The sequence below is a fragment of the Crocodylus porosus genome, unplaced genomic scaffold, assembly GCF_001723895.1.
Source record: "Crocodylus porosus isolate Cpor-Errol unplaced genomic scaffold, CroPor_comp1, whole genome shotgun sequence".
Taxonomy (NCBI): Eukaryota; Metazoa; Chordata; order Crocodylia; family Crocodylidae; genus Crocodylus; species Crocodylus porosus.
This window is the reverse complement of record NW_017728886.1, coordinates 230,464,988-230,483,376: the sequence shown is the minus strand read 5'-3', so window position 1 is coordinate 230,483,376 and position 18,389 is coordinate 230,464,988. Positions and strand designations below refer to the sequence as shown.

Sequence of the window (18,389 nt, the reverse complement as noted above, 5' to 3'; positions counted from 1 at the left end):
CTCCCTCCAGAAGTGGTGCAGGCACCTACTCTGGACTCATTCAAGAAATGCTTGGATGCTTATCTTGCTGGGATCCTTTGGCCACAGCCGACTTCCTGCCCCTGGGGCAGGAGGCTGCACTGAATGATCTTTGAGGTCTCTTCCAGCCCTAATGTCCCTGAAATCTATGAAATTCCACCAGTAATAGTGAGAGAATTAAAACGCCTATGGCTGGTCTAGATTAAAATGGTCCACATGAGTACCTGCTCTACGATGAAGCCCTCTAGCACTGAGGGTATGCCTTTGTGTGTGCAATGCCTAGCAGAACAAGGCACTGGTGCCTAACTGGTAGTTTCACTGTATCATAATAAGACATAAATAAGTATTTTCTGACCCTGCTCAGGGCACATCAATGTAATGTGGTGGCTTTCAGTGATTTATCTACCTAAGCACTCTCACCAGGACTACCTTTTAGAAGACTCTGACCTGGCAAGAAAAATAGGGCATGCTTCTGTTAAATGGCAGAGGTGGGTGTTTTCACCATAGGATAATGAAAGCATGTCAACTACCTTGCTGCAAAATCCTAGGAGGCAGTGTAGTTTTTACTGAGATAGACCAGCATGCTAAACACCATATCCTTGCCCGTGAGTGATGTCACCTACCGACCCTGCCTTTCACAGTTGCTACCAGGTGTTAATTATTCTTCTGTAAGAGCTTAAAAATTATAACTATGCAGTGAAGATAACCTTACTGGAAATAAGGTATCCGAGGTTAACAAAACAAAAGCTAAACCATACATTTAATCCAAGCTTATTTCAAGAGGTGACATTACATAGATATTCAACAATATTATTTACCCTACCCTCTCTGCCGCTTGCCATATTTTGGCAAGATAACTCTTAACATTTCATAGAGCTGACATCAAACCAAATGATTAAATAAAAACAGTTTCCTTTTTTATAACGAACAAATCTCAGTATCTTGTACCTCTAGCAGGGATGTAAATAGCTGCAAGCAAAAAAAAAAAAAAACACCCAACAAAAACAAACAAGCAAACCAACCAACCAAAATAACTCCCCCCCCCCCAAAAAAAACACACAATCCAAGCTCCCCATCAGACATCAGAGTCAGTAACACCTTCTCATAACAGAAGGTATTAATGTACAATAGCTGGAATTAGATCAACTATACAAATTTATCATTTGAAAATATTGTTCTTGAGTTAATCTTACTTGGGAATAGATGATGGCCAAATAGAAATATGCTCTGCTGCAATATCGTTCACAATGTCTTCCTAAGAGGAGAAAGACAGTACAACAGAGGTTACAGATGCAAGCACATACTTAAAAAAAAAAAAAGGAAGGATGACAACGATGGTAATGATACTATACTCACCCGAACATTATGAAGCTTGACAAACAGGGACAATATCGTAGTCAAAACCAGTGGTTCCTATGAGAGACCAAGAGAGAGAAAAAAAGAGAAAGAAACAAACAAACTTACAAGAATACACAACAGTCCATTTTCTCCTCAACCTCTGGAACTGCCAAAATTCCTACATTCATAGGGCTTTTATATAATTTTGTTAGGACTCTTGCAACACAGAAAATTGTTCACAACAGTTGTGTGGAAAGACATTAAGTAAGGGAATGTTATCCTGAGTAGTTGAGTAAACAAACTTTATTTTAGGCCATCATGTATATTTGCCTCTCCTCTGGCTGATTTGTCTCTAAACTGTGGTTCTCAATTAATAAAACACATTTCCTTCTGATGTGTGCATGTTTTCACTGTAATCCAAACAGCAGCTACCTTCTCACCCCAAAAACTGCTTAGATTGTGTTGCACAACACAGCACATAGAGGCCTTCAAGGGAAAGAGGAAGTTGGTTTGAAAGGAAGAAAAAAGCAAGTTCACTCAACTGTATTTGTAAGAATAGAAGATTCATGCAGTACCTAGGGTACAAGCTTATCAAAAACCTGCTGTGACCAAAACCTAAAGACATGTGACACATCTTGACTAATTTACTTTTACTGTGGGCAAAAGTGGAGCAGACACATGACATACAACCTTGCAACAGAGTAAGTCACCCTGCTCCAGGATAAAGTTACCCATAGGAAAGAGTATCAGTGCACTGGCGTATATCAGGTATGTGCTTGCAGCTCTAATCAATGCATTCCCAGGATAGCCATTTACACAGGACAAAATAAGCTCTTTATTACCCTGCTCCTACTGGCAGGGCATAGTGACAGTGATGACCAGGCAGCTTCCTCTAGAGAGCTGGTCATGGGCCTGCTGTGAACACCAGTATAAACTTAATTGTGGAGTAAAAGCCCCAAGGTAAACACATTGTGTGTCACCATCCAAAAATCCCTAACATTAGAAGCTGGTGGAGTTACAAGAAAGTAATTCAGCACAACTTGTACTGGCTAGCAAGGTAAATCTCTAATTAAATCACATGCCATACAAAGCATCTACATTTCCACAGTTTCATGGTTAATGAAGTCCAGTGAAATATAATACTAAAACAAACAGATTTTAAAGCTCATGATTTAACTTACCCGTAGCTTTTTGATAAAAGAGAGTAATTCACTCCTAAAGAAAGATACAAACACATACATAAGGAATCAGAATAATATCATCCATTAGAAAGAACACAGGCAATTAGCCTGATTGACTCTACAGGTGGGAACATTTTCAGTTACAGCTCTGCATATTCAGGATACACGTTCTATTCCAATACAACTATTGAGCTGTTCCATTTTAAAAGTTTCACAAATGTCTTTTTTGTTTTTAGTTATACTACTATTTAGTTATTTTTCTCATTTTTATTTGTACAGAGGGTGAGAAGAAGGTGCCTTGCATAGACAAAGGTACTCTGTAGCCCCTTATACTACTGGAAAAAAAAATTCTCAACCAGTAAAGCTTGTCATGTAATCTTCATGAAAAGCACAGCTACCACCCTAACTGTCTGAATTAGAAGAATAATCATATCAGGTTCAGTGTCTCAGAATATAACTAGGCTCTGTCCTTCTGGCTTCAAGAAATTATGTCACCAAAGCTACTTAAAAGAAAGGGCAAGCCTATGTATTCCAAAACTGCACAAAAAGGCAAAGCAACCTGCTTTTTAGATATAAATTAAATTAGTATAAGTGTTACCAAAGAACAGTTCCTGGAGTTCTTAAAGTGCCACCATTCCAAAGCTCTAACATGGAGGGGCTGACCTAAGTTAGAGGCCCCAATGAGTAGCAGAAGCTCGAAGCAACCTTGAACTTCATACTAGCTGCAAAAGCCTCTCAAGTTGGGAAAAGTGGTGATACCTCTGCATTAACTAGATTAGAACAGGGGTTAGCAACAGTTTTGGGCCACAGTACCAAAAACACCCCAACCTTGACTTACAAAATGCTGGCGCGGATGGCAGGGTAGCTGCAAGGGGCCTGATCTTTGTTACAGCAGCAGCAGCAGCACAGCTGTGGCCCTTTCCCCACCATCCACCCAGAGACACTTGTACCCACCACCAGTAACAAGACTGACTGGGTGCAGCAGCTTGCAGCCTCCACACTGCCTGTTGCAAGCAGCCTGGGCTCCATGGCAGGTGGCAAAGGACTGAGCAGAGCCCAGGCTGGCTGTGGCAGGCAGCCAGGAAACAGCAAGCCCCTGCACCAAGGAGCCCTGGCCAGGCTTGCTGCTGGCAGTGAGTACGTAGGCCTCTGGGTAGATGGCAGGGCAGCTGCAAAGAGTCTGATCCTTGTTGTGGCAGCACAGATCTGGCCTGCCCCAAGGCACGTGCACCAAGCAAAATGCTTTCACGTGTCACACTCTGGCACACTTGCTGGGGGTTGCCAACCCTTGGATTCGAAGATGTTTGTTGACTAATGCTGAAACCTACTGAAGCCAACAAAAAGTTTTTTTTACTGACAAGGTGATTCTTGGCTCCACTGAAGTCTATTTTCTGAGAATAGTCTTAATTCAACAATCAATAAAGCCATATTAATGCCAATACCTAGAAGTTGCCAAGGGCAGTTGAGAGATGCAAAGATGATTTTTTTTTTTAAATCAGTCTTTCAATTCCATATTTGGAATTGTCTTCCAATCAGGAATTGCCTGCATTCAGCAACTGGATTAGTTGTAATGGCCTGGTGGTATTAACCAGATGAACAATCCATGGACACTTACCTATACATAATGCCCAATGTAGATTCTCTGTGCTTGATTAAGCTTACTCTACCATCATTGCCTCGCTTGTGCTGGTTAGATACACTGCAGATCTGCACAACCACTTCCCAAAGGTCTTTAGCTGTCCGTCTACTTTCCTTGGGCCCTGGAAGTTCTTTGCATGTAGCAGCCAAGAGCTGTCCTAACTATGTAAGATGAAACAAAAAAAGTACTGGGGTTAGAGCTCCTCTGCATTTTAACAAGGTGTAATAGGGACTTTTGAGATTTGTGTTAAAGACCTAATTAGGCCTTACTTCGTACTTCATAAGCAAACGGGGAACTAAACTTTGCAACTAGCAAAGTTGCAAAGTTACTACAGGCTATACCAAGCATGAGTAAAAGGGATCAGACTGTTAACACCTTTATTTTTAATAATGTAGTGCATCCTAGGAAAACTGAAGTTCCCAGTAAACAACACTTCATTCTTGATACAAACACACTTCCCTGTCACACTGCAATACTACAGGCTGCATTTCACTATCCCTGCTATATGGAACAATCAGAAGGCACAATCTGAAGTTAAAAACCAAGGTTAGAAATATGAAGAGGAACTGCAGAGCGGACAGATCGGACCAGAGCAAAAATTTTCAGCACAGAATACAATGTGAGCATCTTGCTCCAATTTAATAACCTAACTTTAAGTACATGTAATGTTGCTGCAAAACCCAAATAGACTTAAAACTTGAAACTTCAAATGGAATACATTTGAACTGCATGGCAGTATTTAACTCTGTCAAATGACTAAAAAAAACTGCAAAAAATTGAGACCTACACTAGGTAAACTAAATGCCCTAAACACATTACAGAATTAAGGCCTGATTCTTAACTCTTCACACTCCCTGCGTGTACCACTTAAATAATTTGTGCTTCAACTGTAACTACAGGGAACCAACTGATCATCGTTAATGTCTCACATGTTAGATAACCATGAAACCAGCTTGCTAGCAAGTTACCAGGTAAGGTGGGTTATAAGCTGTGTCTCTCGTCTCAGTTATTCTTACAGCTTTGGGGCTAATCTTACTGAACCTCAACCAAACTGTACCATACATTTAACATGTACTACATGTCAACACATTTGGTTTATTGGAAGGTCTCCTTTATTCATAATTAAAGTTAGAACTAAACAGGAAAGAAACGAGGTAATGACATGCCTTTGCAAAAACAGGGTCCTTAAAAAATTAAACTCAGATTTTGGCACCTTACCCCTTTAAGATCGAATATCAATTACCTTCACATAAGGATTAGTCTGGACCAGAGGTAAAGGAACTTGCATTGTTAAGTATTCATTCTCTCTCCAGTTTAACAAGAAGGCAACACATTCTTCTGCTATGACCTGGCGAAGGGGAATATCTAGAAGATATATATTTTTAAAAGTTAACCCACTGACTTTTAACACTGAATTAATTCCATCCCCCCACTCACTGCCCCTTTCTCCCTGCTGCCCTCCCTCAAACCCTCAGCATAAAATGACAAGTGGCTGGGAAAACATGGAATTAATTACCATTAACACCAGGAATTCTATGGATAAAACTACAGGCATACCTCGGAGATATTGCGGGTTCGGTTCCAGACCACCACAATAAAGTGAATATCACAATAAAGCCAGTCACACGAATTTTTTGGTTTCCCAGTGCATATAAAAGTTATGTTTACACTATACTGTAGTCTATTAAGTGTGCAATAGCATTATGTCTAAAAAAAAAATGTACATACCTTAATTAAAAAATACTTCATTGCTAAAAAATGCTAACCGATGGAAAAACGGTGCCGATAGACTTGCTCGAAGCAGGGTTGCCACAAACCTTCAAATTTGTAAAAAACGCAATATCTGCGAAGTGCAATAAAGCGAAGCGCAATAAAACGAGGTATGCCTGTACTCAGAATCTATTTTATAGTAGCAAACATGAGCACCAGCAACCTCAGTTGTAGGTCTGGATAACCAGTACTTAAAAGTCAGGCTCACAGGAGTCAGATGATAGCCAGCCATTTTCAGCAGTCATTTGCCAAAGTGGTTCTTGCTAACAATACAGAACAACAGTACCTTTTTCAGACTTGGTCTTTTGCTTCATCCTGCCTTCTGGAGAGATAGTTTCTCCCTCAACTCTCACACACTATCAAACTTAGCCAAGATAAAGCTGCAGCTACCGTAAAATTTGTATTAGCTTCCCCTCCTTGTAGTGCTACCCACCCTGCCCCAAGCACAGCTCAGCTCAGCCCCCAGTGGGAAGAACCCAGTTTGGCCCCAGCCCGCACCTGCAGCTCGCCTGCACCCTGTGTGCAGATCTGGGGGCACCCCCCATGCCCTCCTGGGGTACAGGCAACAAATGGCAGGCAATGCCTCTCCCCCTCCCTGCACGAGCTGCAGCTCCATGCTGTACCCCACAGTCTGTGCCGTGAATGCTTCTGCTATAGCCTCAAACTTGCAACCTTTGGGCAGTCTACTGTGTGCCTGTACCCCAGTCCCCTCCTGAGAGACTGATCAACAATATTCTTACCAGGTACTCTCATTTCCAAATATCCTCGGACTCTGCTTATCAGATCAGAGGGAGGACGTTCTCCAGAAATTCCTGCTCCTGCTTCATGAGTGTAAATGTCCAAGAGCAGCATTTCATTCAGCATGACCTGACGCAGCTTTGGAGAAAACTCTGTCACAAGCTCCAGGCAAGCAGCAAAAAGCTGCTTTGCATGGACAAAATCCTGTAATAAAAACATAGCAACTGAGAAACACATCATTACTTCTACTTAGTCATATTTATGTGAAGAAATGTATGTGAAGTTTACATAAAAAAGAGCACTGAAATATTGCTTAGCGATTCAAGGTTTGGCGCTCATGTAATGCCAGTTGTGGGTTGTTGGCATTGCTTAACATAACCTTTGCATATTGTCAACAAGCTTCAGATCAATGTGATACAGTGTAAATTACCAGAATTCTAGAGTTGTTCAAGCAAAACAAGTTTACACAGAAAGATGTACCAAAAAAACAAAAAACTCAAGGCACATTCTAGGGCTCTCTAATCCTGTTGTTCATAAGCCAGGGGCTTTAAGGCAATGAACAGTTTTTTCATCTAATACGCATTTGGTAAAACAGACAGCCAAAGGCTTGGCTAGCTGTAGCACTGTGGCATAAAACAAACTTAGGTACATTACTGCATTAATCATTAATATATTTTGGTAAGTCTAAAGCAAGACTTCACATAAATGAATTTACTCTTCCTTACAACTTTCCAGTAAGTTGAGTATTGCTTCTATTTTATTGTTGAGGTAGGAAGACAAAGTAATACTAAATGGCTTGCTCAGGACTATGTTTCAAGTTATTCTTAGCTTGTTAAATGCACTTAACACAAGAGTAGCTGTATGTTCAAGCAGCAGAATGTGTGCTAAGTCCACTTGTATTGTAGCAAAGTTATGACTTTTCCCATGAGGCGCATCTCCACACTGTATTAAGTAATATGAGCTCAACTCTTGTTGGGCTGCTTCAGGGAGATAATATGAGCAATTTCTGGCCCTCACTCATATGTGACATCAACCAGGAATCCCTCTGCTGTACTAAGCCTCTAGTCCAGGTGGGATGAGGTCAGCCACAAGGGTCACGAGGAAGGATCCTGGTTCTTTCACTTGTCAAGTTCCTCTAGCATCAAGTTGAAAGCTGGGTGCCCACAGCCCCACAGGGTCCCAGGACTTGGACCAACAATCAGTAAGCAGTGCATGTTAGAGATGGCAATAAACATTACCATGTGACTGGTCAGAACACATTCTAACTTTAACACTGCACAGATTTAACATGTACTAAGTGTCCTGTACAATAAAGCCCTCTAATTACACCGAAAACTACTACAACAGTATAGCTATATCCCTTTAAAATAGCATTCCGTTTCCTCTTGTGGGTTACAAAAGGATAAATTGCAGGCTTATTGCACCCAAGCACAGCGCCATTTTCAGTGTTTACTAGATAAAATACATTGCTGTACTGTAAAATATTCAAGCAAAGAACAGCTTAACAAGTATACTGCAACCAGCTCTCACCAGAAAATAGGATGTTCTTATGGGACAATGATTTTTATCCTTAACCATCAAAACATGCACTTATTAGTGCCTATATGATTTGCTCACCTTAATTGCACTGCAGTGTAACCCTTTTGCCATCAGGATGTAAACCAAATCTCTGGTCAAATTGTCCTTAATTCCTAAGATAACGTTGCCATAAACATTTGGTACTTCCCACTAAGAGAAAAATGTGTTAAACATAACTCAAAACAGAAAGACTTTTTGGAACTATCAGGCCACTTATAAATGTTAGTGACATTCTTACTGAAAGCCACAACCAAGTTCCAGCTCAACATACACATTTGGGATTTTTAAAAAAAAATAAATTAGTCTTTGCATCCAGAAAAAATACCATTATACAGATAAATTTGCAGGGGATTTCCCATACAAGTAGATGCATTAGTAGTAGTTACCACAAGAAAATATATAAGGAATCCCTACATTCCCTACATGAAGCTTCAACAGAATATTTAAGAGCTCAAAAGAATAATGCCCTTAACTCTTCAGGTTAGCTTGACAGTTTAGGAAACTCTTTATATAACATAAAAATGCCATACTGGCTTAGACCAATGGTCCATCTACCCAAGTACCCTGGCTCCCACGGTGGCAAATAGTAGATGCTTTAGGAGGGAGAGTATATGTACACGGCATATCTAATGTAATCCATTCCCTGTCATACCGTCCTTGGCATCAACCATAACTGGTTTAGGGATAATCAGAGGAAACACCCCTGACTATTCCATTTAATAGCTCTCGATTGACCCGTCCTCCATAAAGCTGTTTAACCCAGCGATTCTCAGCCAGGGTGCCAGGGCACCCTGGGGTATTGCCAGATCTTTTGAAGGGTGCTGTGAGATGCAAGAATGTAAGTGAGGTATCACAAGATAAACAGATAAACTAAGCAGATAACTGCAGGCTCACGCTTTTCTCTGCCTGGATGAGCCCCCATTTTTATTGCCAGGCTCCTCCACAAGGAAGTAAGCACTGTAATCTATAAATTAGTTTTTGAAAATGGGTGTGCTCAATTCACAAGTTATGGAGGAGATCATGTCTGTGCCTCAAGTCCAATGAGAGGTGCCTCAAGTATAAAAAGGTTGAGAACCACTGCTCTAACCCCTTTTTTGAATAAGGTTATACTATCTGCCTCTGCATCCATCTGTGGCAACAAGTTCCACAAGTTAACTACATGCTGCTAATTCCAGTAGATGGCCCCCATTCTTTTACTAATGACTATTAGTAAATTTCAGGAATTTAAGCCAAGAGCATACAAATTGGTATTTCTTTAGGCATCATGCTTAAAGCAACAACAGAAAACCTGGTACCAACACTAAAGACTACATCTTACAGCCAGTTACATACTGAAAAAAAATTCTAATTCAGCGAGGCAAGTAACAAGCATAATGTGGAGGGGGAGAGGGGAAAGGCAATAATTCTCTGAACTTAGAGAATTTTTTAACAAAATGAGTTCTTAGATGCATGCCTTATCAACATCATCATGAGACAGGGAAGATGGATATGGAAGTCAAACAAGTTACATAAGATCAAACTGCACGGTTGTAGCAGAGCAACAATGAGAACTCAATAATTATGACAGCTAGTCCCCCCTCCTCCAATTACTAATTACATTACCCCATAAAAGGAGCTTACTGTGTCCTCTCAGCTGTCATGAAGTACATTACCTTGCAAGAAACTGTCCAGAACTGGCGTTCCGAAGTCATGCCATGTAACTCAATTAAAATCTGACGAATCCTCCAAGGATCCATTGATAATATAAGCTGATGTTCCAGCTGGCCAATACTGACACTTGCTGATGCTAGCATGAAAGATGGGGAGTTCTGCAGTTTTATTTACCTGTTATACAAGTCCTTTGGCACACAGACAAAATTTAAGAACACAATCCACTCGGGGATCCCATGTTTTGCTTCTCCTGTGAACCGAGCATCTAGTTCACACCAGGGGCTCCTTATTTTTCTCTATTTCCCTTCTTCACTTTTCCATGTCACTTCCCTATCACCCTTCAAATAAAATGGCTCCCTACAATGTCCCATAAGCCAGGGCTTCCCATTTTTCCCTCCCAAGCCAAAGACTCTGTGTGTACTACCCTGGAATGAAACTGAAGAATGTCATGCACATGGAAACAACAATAAAACTTTATTCACTAGGAGCTCATCAGCTGAGAACACCTAAGGAGAAGGTGACTCTTGCTACACTACCTGGCCACAGTAGCTGTTAAAAAGCTGCTATGATCCTATTACATAATCAGGAGAGGTACTTTTAGAAAAGACAGAAAAGTATCAGTGCCAAAACACCAGACAGTGGTGAGACTGATGAGGGAAATGGCAAACCTATCACACATGGGACCAGAAGAGCTTGGTATGTTTAGCAAAACAGAAACTGACAGCAGTATGATGCAATTGCTCCTTTAATATAGTTATCAACAGCAAATACCAGGGAAAGAGAAGAAACATTTAAGTTCACAGACTACCCACCTACCACAAAAGCGCTACAAAAAACAAGTCAGCCAGAAGTAAATTTATGCAGGAGATCAGAAGGTCCTAATCATTAGAGAAGTGGCTCTGGAACAGCATTCCAACCAAAGTAGTAGAAAAAAAAAAAACCTAACTGTTTTTAAGATGGAGCTTAATAAGTTAACAAAGGGAACTACAAGACAAAGTGCCTGCGATCGAGAAGAAGGCACTCTATGATTAAAGAGGTCCCTTCCAACTGTGTGCTCCTTTATTAGAACTCTATGAAACTGACCTGGGATATCATAAAATGAAGTCACAGGTTTGGTGCACAGATTGATTCGAGGGGACCTTTTCCTCATCTGGTCAATGAGCAGCTTCCGTTCATCATCTTTCAGGAGCGTTATGAAGAGCTCATGAGAAGAAATCATAAAGACAAGCTGAAGATCCTCCAAACCCAAACACAAATTCCTGAGCAAGTTTAAAAAGATATCCATTAGAAGGTCAACTAGTATAAAGTTCTTATTTTTACTGCTTGCATATGACATTTTTAGTAACTGTCTATATTTGCTTCACCTGCAGGTAAAGATTTGAATGAGATTCAATTTTGTGGAAAATGTACTAATTGGTCATTTATTTATAGGGCTTTCCACGGACCCATTCAATCACTGCAGAGATATTAATAAGTCTATCTCCTGAACATCATCTTGATATTTGTAGTTGATAGGGAATCAAGGCAGTAACACCACAACATACTTATCCAACATCTCTCTTGGAGGGTTTGTAGTGCAGACAGGAACAGAATGTACGTCACCCAATTCTTCAGCTAGCACAAATGTGTTTACAGTAGATGTATTAATCCCAGCTTCTACTTAAATTAGCTTGGTTAATTCCACCACATCCAAAGAATTCCTGCCTTGAAATGTACTGTGCCTGCTAACTGCTGTTCTTCTGGGTCAAGAACTCAGTTTCCTTTGGGAGCTAATATTTGATGGAGATGTGTGGAATGTTTCTGATTTTTTTAATAGGATTTAACATGCATAGCTTTTAGGCAGACCCAGCAGTTGCGCAATAAGTTGATAGAGAATCTGATTCATCTTTTGTTTTGGCTGCAGCAATGTCTTAACAGGCTAAGGAAGAAACCTATGCAGCCTTCAAGGGAGCAGTGTAGGGCATTTCCCTGTAATAACTCTGGTAGGTGTTGCAAAACTACATTCATGATTTCTGGAATGGGCCACATCCAAGTTTATTTGGCCAAGGATGGGACTCAGAACTTTGAAAAAAGTAGTGAGAAAATAAGGATGGGAAGGAGGAGGAGAGTAGGGGAAAATGATTTTGAGAGGTATGCAAGAGATGGATGGAAAAAAAAAAATCTAGTTTCTTGGCTAATTCATGAAGAGTTAAACATTCTGTTTTACAAGCTAGGCGCTGTAAAGGCCAAGTAGTCTAATGCCAGGTACTTACCTGAGAAAAGCTGCCATTTTTCTTTGTGAAGATTCTGAAGCATGTTCTAAATGTATTGACCTTGAACACACCTAGGAAGAATGAGAATTAAATTATTAAGCTTCAATAGGAATGCCTTTTTCAACTGGTTACACATTTTGTACATTTTCCACAAGTTTTGATCACTATATACAAATGCCACTCATCTGGGGGAAGAAAACCAGCTAGTATAGCCACCCTCCAAATACAGTAAATACAGGAGGAAAAAAAAAAAAAAAATCACAGAAGATGAGAGCTAGTATTTAATCCTGCGTATAAAAAGGAAAGAGATTATTTCACCTTGCACCCTCACTAATCTCTACTGGCTCAGGAGATGAAAGGTCAGCTCCTCAGTAAGGATAAAAGGAGAGGTTGAGAGTGATCTCCAGCTATATTTCTTCTCAGCTTCCAACTGGCCTTATTGGGAAGCCGACAGGTCCCTCAACTCCCACAATTTTCTCCACCCCTATGGAGTCAAGTCCTTGTTGTTCTCTTCATCCACTTTAGCAGATGGCAAGCTGGACCTGGGGGATATTTTACATGGCTTATTACAAAAGTTTGTCAGAGGAAAGATATCCTGGCTGTTCCTGTTTGAGTCCTACAGAACAGTACAGAAAGAAACCCAGTCTCAGCCATCTCTCTACTTCTGTTTTCACCCTATTAAAAGACCAGTGGGAGAAACCTGAACTGTTCTCCCCATCTGTTCCTTCTCTCCCCATAGCCTACTGAAGAGGTTTTGGAGGACGAGATACCTTCTTCCCACAACTGCTCTTTCTGGGCCTATTATCCAGGATAATTCTGTAAAATTTAAAAGAAGAAAAATACCCCACAAATTAACTGAAGGAAAAACACACATGCCGCCACCTACTGGAAATATCAGCAGCTCCAATGTTATGTCTCAAGAAATGCACTTTAAATTGCCCTTGTGTATGTGATAGAAGTGAAACTGTTTACACAAAAAGTGCTCTCAAAACGCACAAAGAAAACTCAAAAATAGAGGAAAGAATAGTTTTTTCTAAATTTAGAAATCTTAGGGTGTTTCTTGCAAAAATAATAATGCACAAAGCAGACTTTTAGGTTACCAGTTATTTGCAGGCCGAAGTCAATCATTTCTTACCTCAAGAAGAAAATCTATTTTTTCTTTGTTAGGTTTAAGGAACAGCTGGTTGAACTGAATGTCAATCATTCGACCCTGCATTACATCACAAACAGTGTTGCATGCACAGACTTTAAAACAAATTTCATCCAGAGCATCATTCCTGCATAAACGAAATAGGGAAAGATTACAGAACTTTGAGACATATGAAGGTAGGGTTCCCGGTGAGATCTGATATTTTAAGCATAGAACTCTCCAACTCCACTCAGAGAGTATTTGTATTCCGAGTAGTAATCTGGACCTCAGTCAGATTAAGACTGCTGTCAAAATTCCTGAAAAGTGCCACATCTCCTCTAGTACCACTGTTTTTAAATGGTTTGCCTAGTTGGGTTCAACCCTGGCTGCAGCTTTGAGGAAAGTTTTTACAAGGCCTTTACAGACTAGTTACAATTAATGAAGGGGGAAGAAAATAGGTGTGACAATTCTGCTGTTACAATAGCTATTCCTTTTTCCCTTTCCACTGATGTCCTCACATACAAAAATGTAACAGGGATGAGGAATTCTGTCCTTTATGATCATAGTGATATATGTACACAGAGTTGATTTTGCAACAGAATTTCAGTTTAAAAGAAAATCAAATCATGACCTTTCTCCCAGCTAATTACGTCAAATGATTTCAGACATAACTAATACACTGAAACTAAAAAGCAATGATATTTCATTCAAGTGAGAATGTCTTACCCTTGTTGAGCTTTTTGGAAGAGTTCTCTCAGCACTGAGTGTCTGAACTGAATAGGTAAACTGAGAGTTAAGTTATCTTCAAGGAAGATCTTCACTAGCTCCTGGAATATAACACACAATTAGAGTACTCTCTCAAAAATAAGCGGATGCATATTTTTGCATACCTAATGTCTACCTAATGGAATTGATCATACTAAGTAGTCAAACATTTGTACAAGTAATTCGTGCCCATGTAAGACTTCAGAAAGACTACGAAAGAGTTGTGCTTTAACTAACTAATAAGGAAGAAGTCATACATGTTGTACAGCTGAAGAAATGAAAGCACGCAGAACTGAAGTTCCTCTTTCCGCATCCAAGTGAGGCACAGGATCTGGAAGAAAACCTATGCATCTTTTTTGCAAACCACCCCATTATTAGTAGTCTTGTGTACTGTTTCTTTTATTACCCTAACAAATCTTAGGCATTAACTGGCTGGGGCTTTTTTGGATTATTCAAAGCCAATACATGTCAATATAAAATTTACATCAATAAAAAAAAAAAAAAAATAGGGTTACACATAGTAGTCAACTCGTTCTCAAAAAAGCTCCACAGCTGAATTCACCATTTCGGCTTATTGAATGTGCATTCATAAAACTCCAAGGTGATTTTCTAGTATTCTACCTGATAGTTGCCAGATTTCATACAGCTATGGATTTGACTGTAAGGAGTTGACTGCTGTGATGCATTATCAGAAGATGCTGTAAGAACTCCACAAGCTTGACAGTACCCAGCTAACCTCTTCTCATCTATGGTGCAATGAAGTGAAGAAGAAGAAATCTGTAAAATAAAAGTGCATCATGTTTTAGCTACTTTGTCTTAATGAATTATGGGCTTAATCCCAAGTAGTGTTGAGCCCCACACATTTCTACTGATAACCACTGAAAAGGAAAGACTTCCAAAGTTTCAGTTAAATTTGTATCCATTTAAACTTTACTCCAAGCTTAGACAACAGAAGGTAGGTTTCACTTTATTTCATATTTGCATTCATGTTTACAGAGAAGAGTTTTTGGAAGAGGGATGGCCAGCCTTCAGCAGCGGTGCCACGAATGGCATGGGCACATAGCAGATCAGTGAGAGGACAGGCAGCACAGCAGCAGATCAGGTGGGGAGTAGAAAGCAGAGCAGCAGATCAGGCAGGAAAAGGGAATTTAGAGTGGCACTTAGGGAGGGTGTGGGGCCAATTTGTGGCATTGCTGCCAAAAAGGTTGGCCTCCCCATTGTAAATATGGAAACTTAAAAAAATAAGACCCAAAGAAATACTGAACTTACCATATTAAAATTTGGGCCAAATTTAAATTAACAACAACTGATAAACATTCAATAGCAGAATGGGTATTTTGTATTACTGTACTCATACATAATTCACATCCTAAATTAATGGTACCCTATGTTTATACATTAAAATTTTTAAAAAAATGAAAACTGCAAGAACTCCAATATCTATGAAAGTAACAAAGCCAGATCTCACACATTTCCTCTTTTTGTTTATCTTTCTTATGTATATAGACTAACATATTGGGTCAGTAACACAATACAGAATGTGCTACATAGCCAAGTTACTACCAGAGGGCGAGCTCATGCGTACACTGTCTGTGTTAAATACAACTTCTGAATAAAATAGGCAAGAGATAGTAGCTGAACACATTCAAAAGTATTTAACAACCTGTTTCTCCTTTTTTTTTTTTTTTAAAAAAAAAAGAAAAATTACATGAAAGGTTATGTCATAGTAGGAACTGGATTCAGTGACCCAGAAAGTCCTTCCAGTGATAGTTTCGTATGTCCCTATGAATGCCAAACATGTCAGAGTTACTTTAACTAGGCCCACCTAACATGACCAAAAAAACATTCCTATTTCTTTTTGAAGACACGTTTGCTTGACAGGCAGGCATCTGGAGAACGTAGGATTAAACGATGCGAGTATAAAGAACTTATACAGCAACATACTGAAAAAAAAGATCCAAGATGTTACGATCTTTTTCCAGAATTAATTCAACACTCCAAACAAAACAGAAGGGTTCAGATAAGATGGACATTTGCTTATGAATTCCCTGTCACCTTTTCAGCTGCAATATGCAAAACACCAAACAATCCTCAGAATATTTGGTGCTGCAGGCAGACAGACTAAGAGGATATTTTTTGTCTACTAACAGACATAATGGGAACTGGGAAAGCACAGGACTTATCCTAATAAAAGCCAGTAAAACAAAACATTTTAAAACCTTCACTGGAGCTTACAACAAGGAATTATTTTGAATTGAGAAAAAATCTTCAGCAAACAGCTCCCACTGGACAATACAGTTACAGTACAATATAACCCAGGGGTTTTCAACCTTTTTTTGAGCAGTGTACCCCCAGCGGCTGGTCGAGGAGCAGGGGTGGCAGGGTGGGGAGAAGAGAAGCAAGAGCCAGGTGCAGAATGGGGGTGAGGGGTGACGGCACAGAGAGGCAGTGTGGGGTACGGTGGCAGCCATCACATGCAAACTTCTCCCCCATGTCTGGCCAGCTGATCGGAGCTTCTTTGGCCAGTCCAGTTCCTGAGAGGCGGTAGCGCGGGATGGCAGCACTCTGTTCCCACTCACCAATGTGCACCCCTTGGGATCTTTCAAAGTACCACCCAAAGTTGACAACCCCTGGTATAACCTCAAAAATCCAGCACACTCAGGACCAAACACTTGCTGGAAATTTGAAAATACTGGATTTTTTAAACCAGCTCAGTGGCTGGTCGTGGAGCAGGGGAGGGGGATAGAGATGGTCAGTCCTGGAGCAACGGCCACACGTGGAACGGCAGTGCAGCGTGGTGAATGGCAGCGGCAGCAAGCTTCGTCCTCAAGATTTGGGAGGGCAGGGGGAAGCAGTGGCTAGTCCTGGAACGGCGGGGGGGGCAGATTTTTGATAATTCTGGATTTATGAGGTTACACTGTATTACTGTTCATTGCTAAATCAGATCATTCTGCAGGTCATCTATTTTCCCCCATAAGCTCAGGGTTCACTCAATATGTGCAATCACACACAGCTAGATAGAGGTTATATTCTAAAGAAGAGTAAATCAACAAGCAAAACTACTCTATTTTATAGAGAAGTCAGACTTGATAGAAGAAAATATCTGGACTTTTCTTTTGGCTTACACATGCTCATTTTGAAGAAGCACCCTCTAAAGAAATATATTGTTTGATTTTTGAGTTTAAAAAAGCCAGAAGCTTACTGCAGCAGGGAACAAAGTACTAGAATCGGAAAGATGTTTAATCTTCTGTTCACCCAGAAAATGACCAACATTTGGAAAAGTAAAGTAATCTCAGGGTATGTCTACACAGCACAATGAAATCCATGCAGAAAGTCATGATACCACGGGTGCCAAAAGCAGTACAGACTCATAATCATAGTGTTTCTTCTGTACTAAGCACATAATCAGTTTCTCACCTCACTCAAAAAGCTAGCTTAGGTAATTCTATATGACACTGTAGACGCTCAAAATCATTTATCAGCAGGCAAACAACATGCCACTGATTCTTTAGTCAAGTACATGATTGTATGCATTTATAGTGGGAAAGAGGAGGAAAGTCTCTGCAGGTATTTATATAGTGCTCATTTTTATAGTCTTTGAGCAAGTGAATACTGAAGGGCTTACATCTGGGAGACCATTTGCTTAGCTTTAAGAAAATGAGAAGCACTGCTGAAAAGAGAGTTTAAATATTGTGATGGCTGTGTTTTAGAGGTCATCTGCCCACAATAACTAACTAAAGATTACGTTTGGTGTGCTGGCTTTCAAGAAGTTTTAACTTCTAGATACATAATATTTGATCACAGTGTATAAGCAAACTTACCTTTGAAATCAATTCTTTGGTTCTAAAGAATTTTTCCTTGGCATTTTCATAAATGGTTGAATTTGTAGAACCCTGTTGAAAGTAGACTGCACCCAAATCATAACAGACCTGAAATAATAATTTTTAAAAAAGATAATAGGCATTATAAACAATTTAGAACTCTTACAAAATACATTTCAATTTAACAAACTAGAATATTTATTGTTATTTACAAAGGTATTTTAAATTATTCCCAGTTGCTTGATTTATGTAGTAGGAAAATTCTGCATCCTCCATTTGTTTTCTCTAGCACTAGACTACAAGTTCTTGCAGCAGAGAATGTTAAACTTCCAGCGTGTCTGGTAGCAAAAGTAGTAGGACTGATAATTTCCTATACAGGCATACCTCGGAGATATTGCGGGTTTGGTTCCAGACCACCGCAATGAAGTGAATATTGCAATAAAGTGAGTCACACGAATTTTTTTGGTTTCCCAGTGCATATAAAAGTTATGTTTACACTATACTGTAGTA

General features: G+C 39.9%; 1 protein-coding gene across 1 annotated transcript in view; it reads right to left on the bottom strand.

The window, feature by feature from the left end:
• Nucleotides 1-18,389, bottom strand: part of INTS8 (integrator complex subunit 8) — a 44,770-nt gene that overhangs the window by 16,168 nt on the left and 10,213 nt on the right. The window contains exons 7-20 of the mRNA XM_019550670.1: nt 17,880-17,987; nt 14,680-14,835; nt 14,020-14,120; nt 13,300-13,441; nt 12,165-12,235; nt 10,996-11,171; nt 9,915-10,048; nt 8,302-8,412; nt 6,687-6,888; nt 5,420-5,541; nt 4,153-4,337; nt 2,538-2,571; nt 1,375-1,431; nt 1,212-1,273 (exon numbers count right to left, since the gene is read on the bottom strand). Coding sequence (XP_019406215.1) covers nt 1,212-1,273; nt 1,375-1,431; nt 2,538-2,571; nt 4,153-4,337; nt 5,420-5,541; nt 6,687-6,888; nt 8,302-8,412; nt 9,915-10,048; nt 10,996-11,171; nt 12,165-12,235; nt 13,300-13,441; nt 14,020-14,120; nt 14,680-14,835; nt 17,880-17,987 — 1,661 coding nt within the window. The remainder of the gene's footprint in view (nt 1-1,211; nt 1,274-1,374; nt 1,432-2,537; nt 2,572-4,152; nt 4,338-5,419; nt 5,542-6,686; nt 6,889-8,301; nt 8,413-9,914; nt 10,049-10,995; nt 11,172-12,164; nt 12,236-13,299; nt 13,442-14,019; nt 14,121-14,679; nt 14,836-17,879; nt 17,988-18,389) is intronic.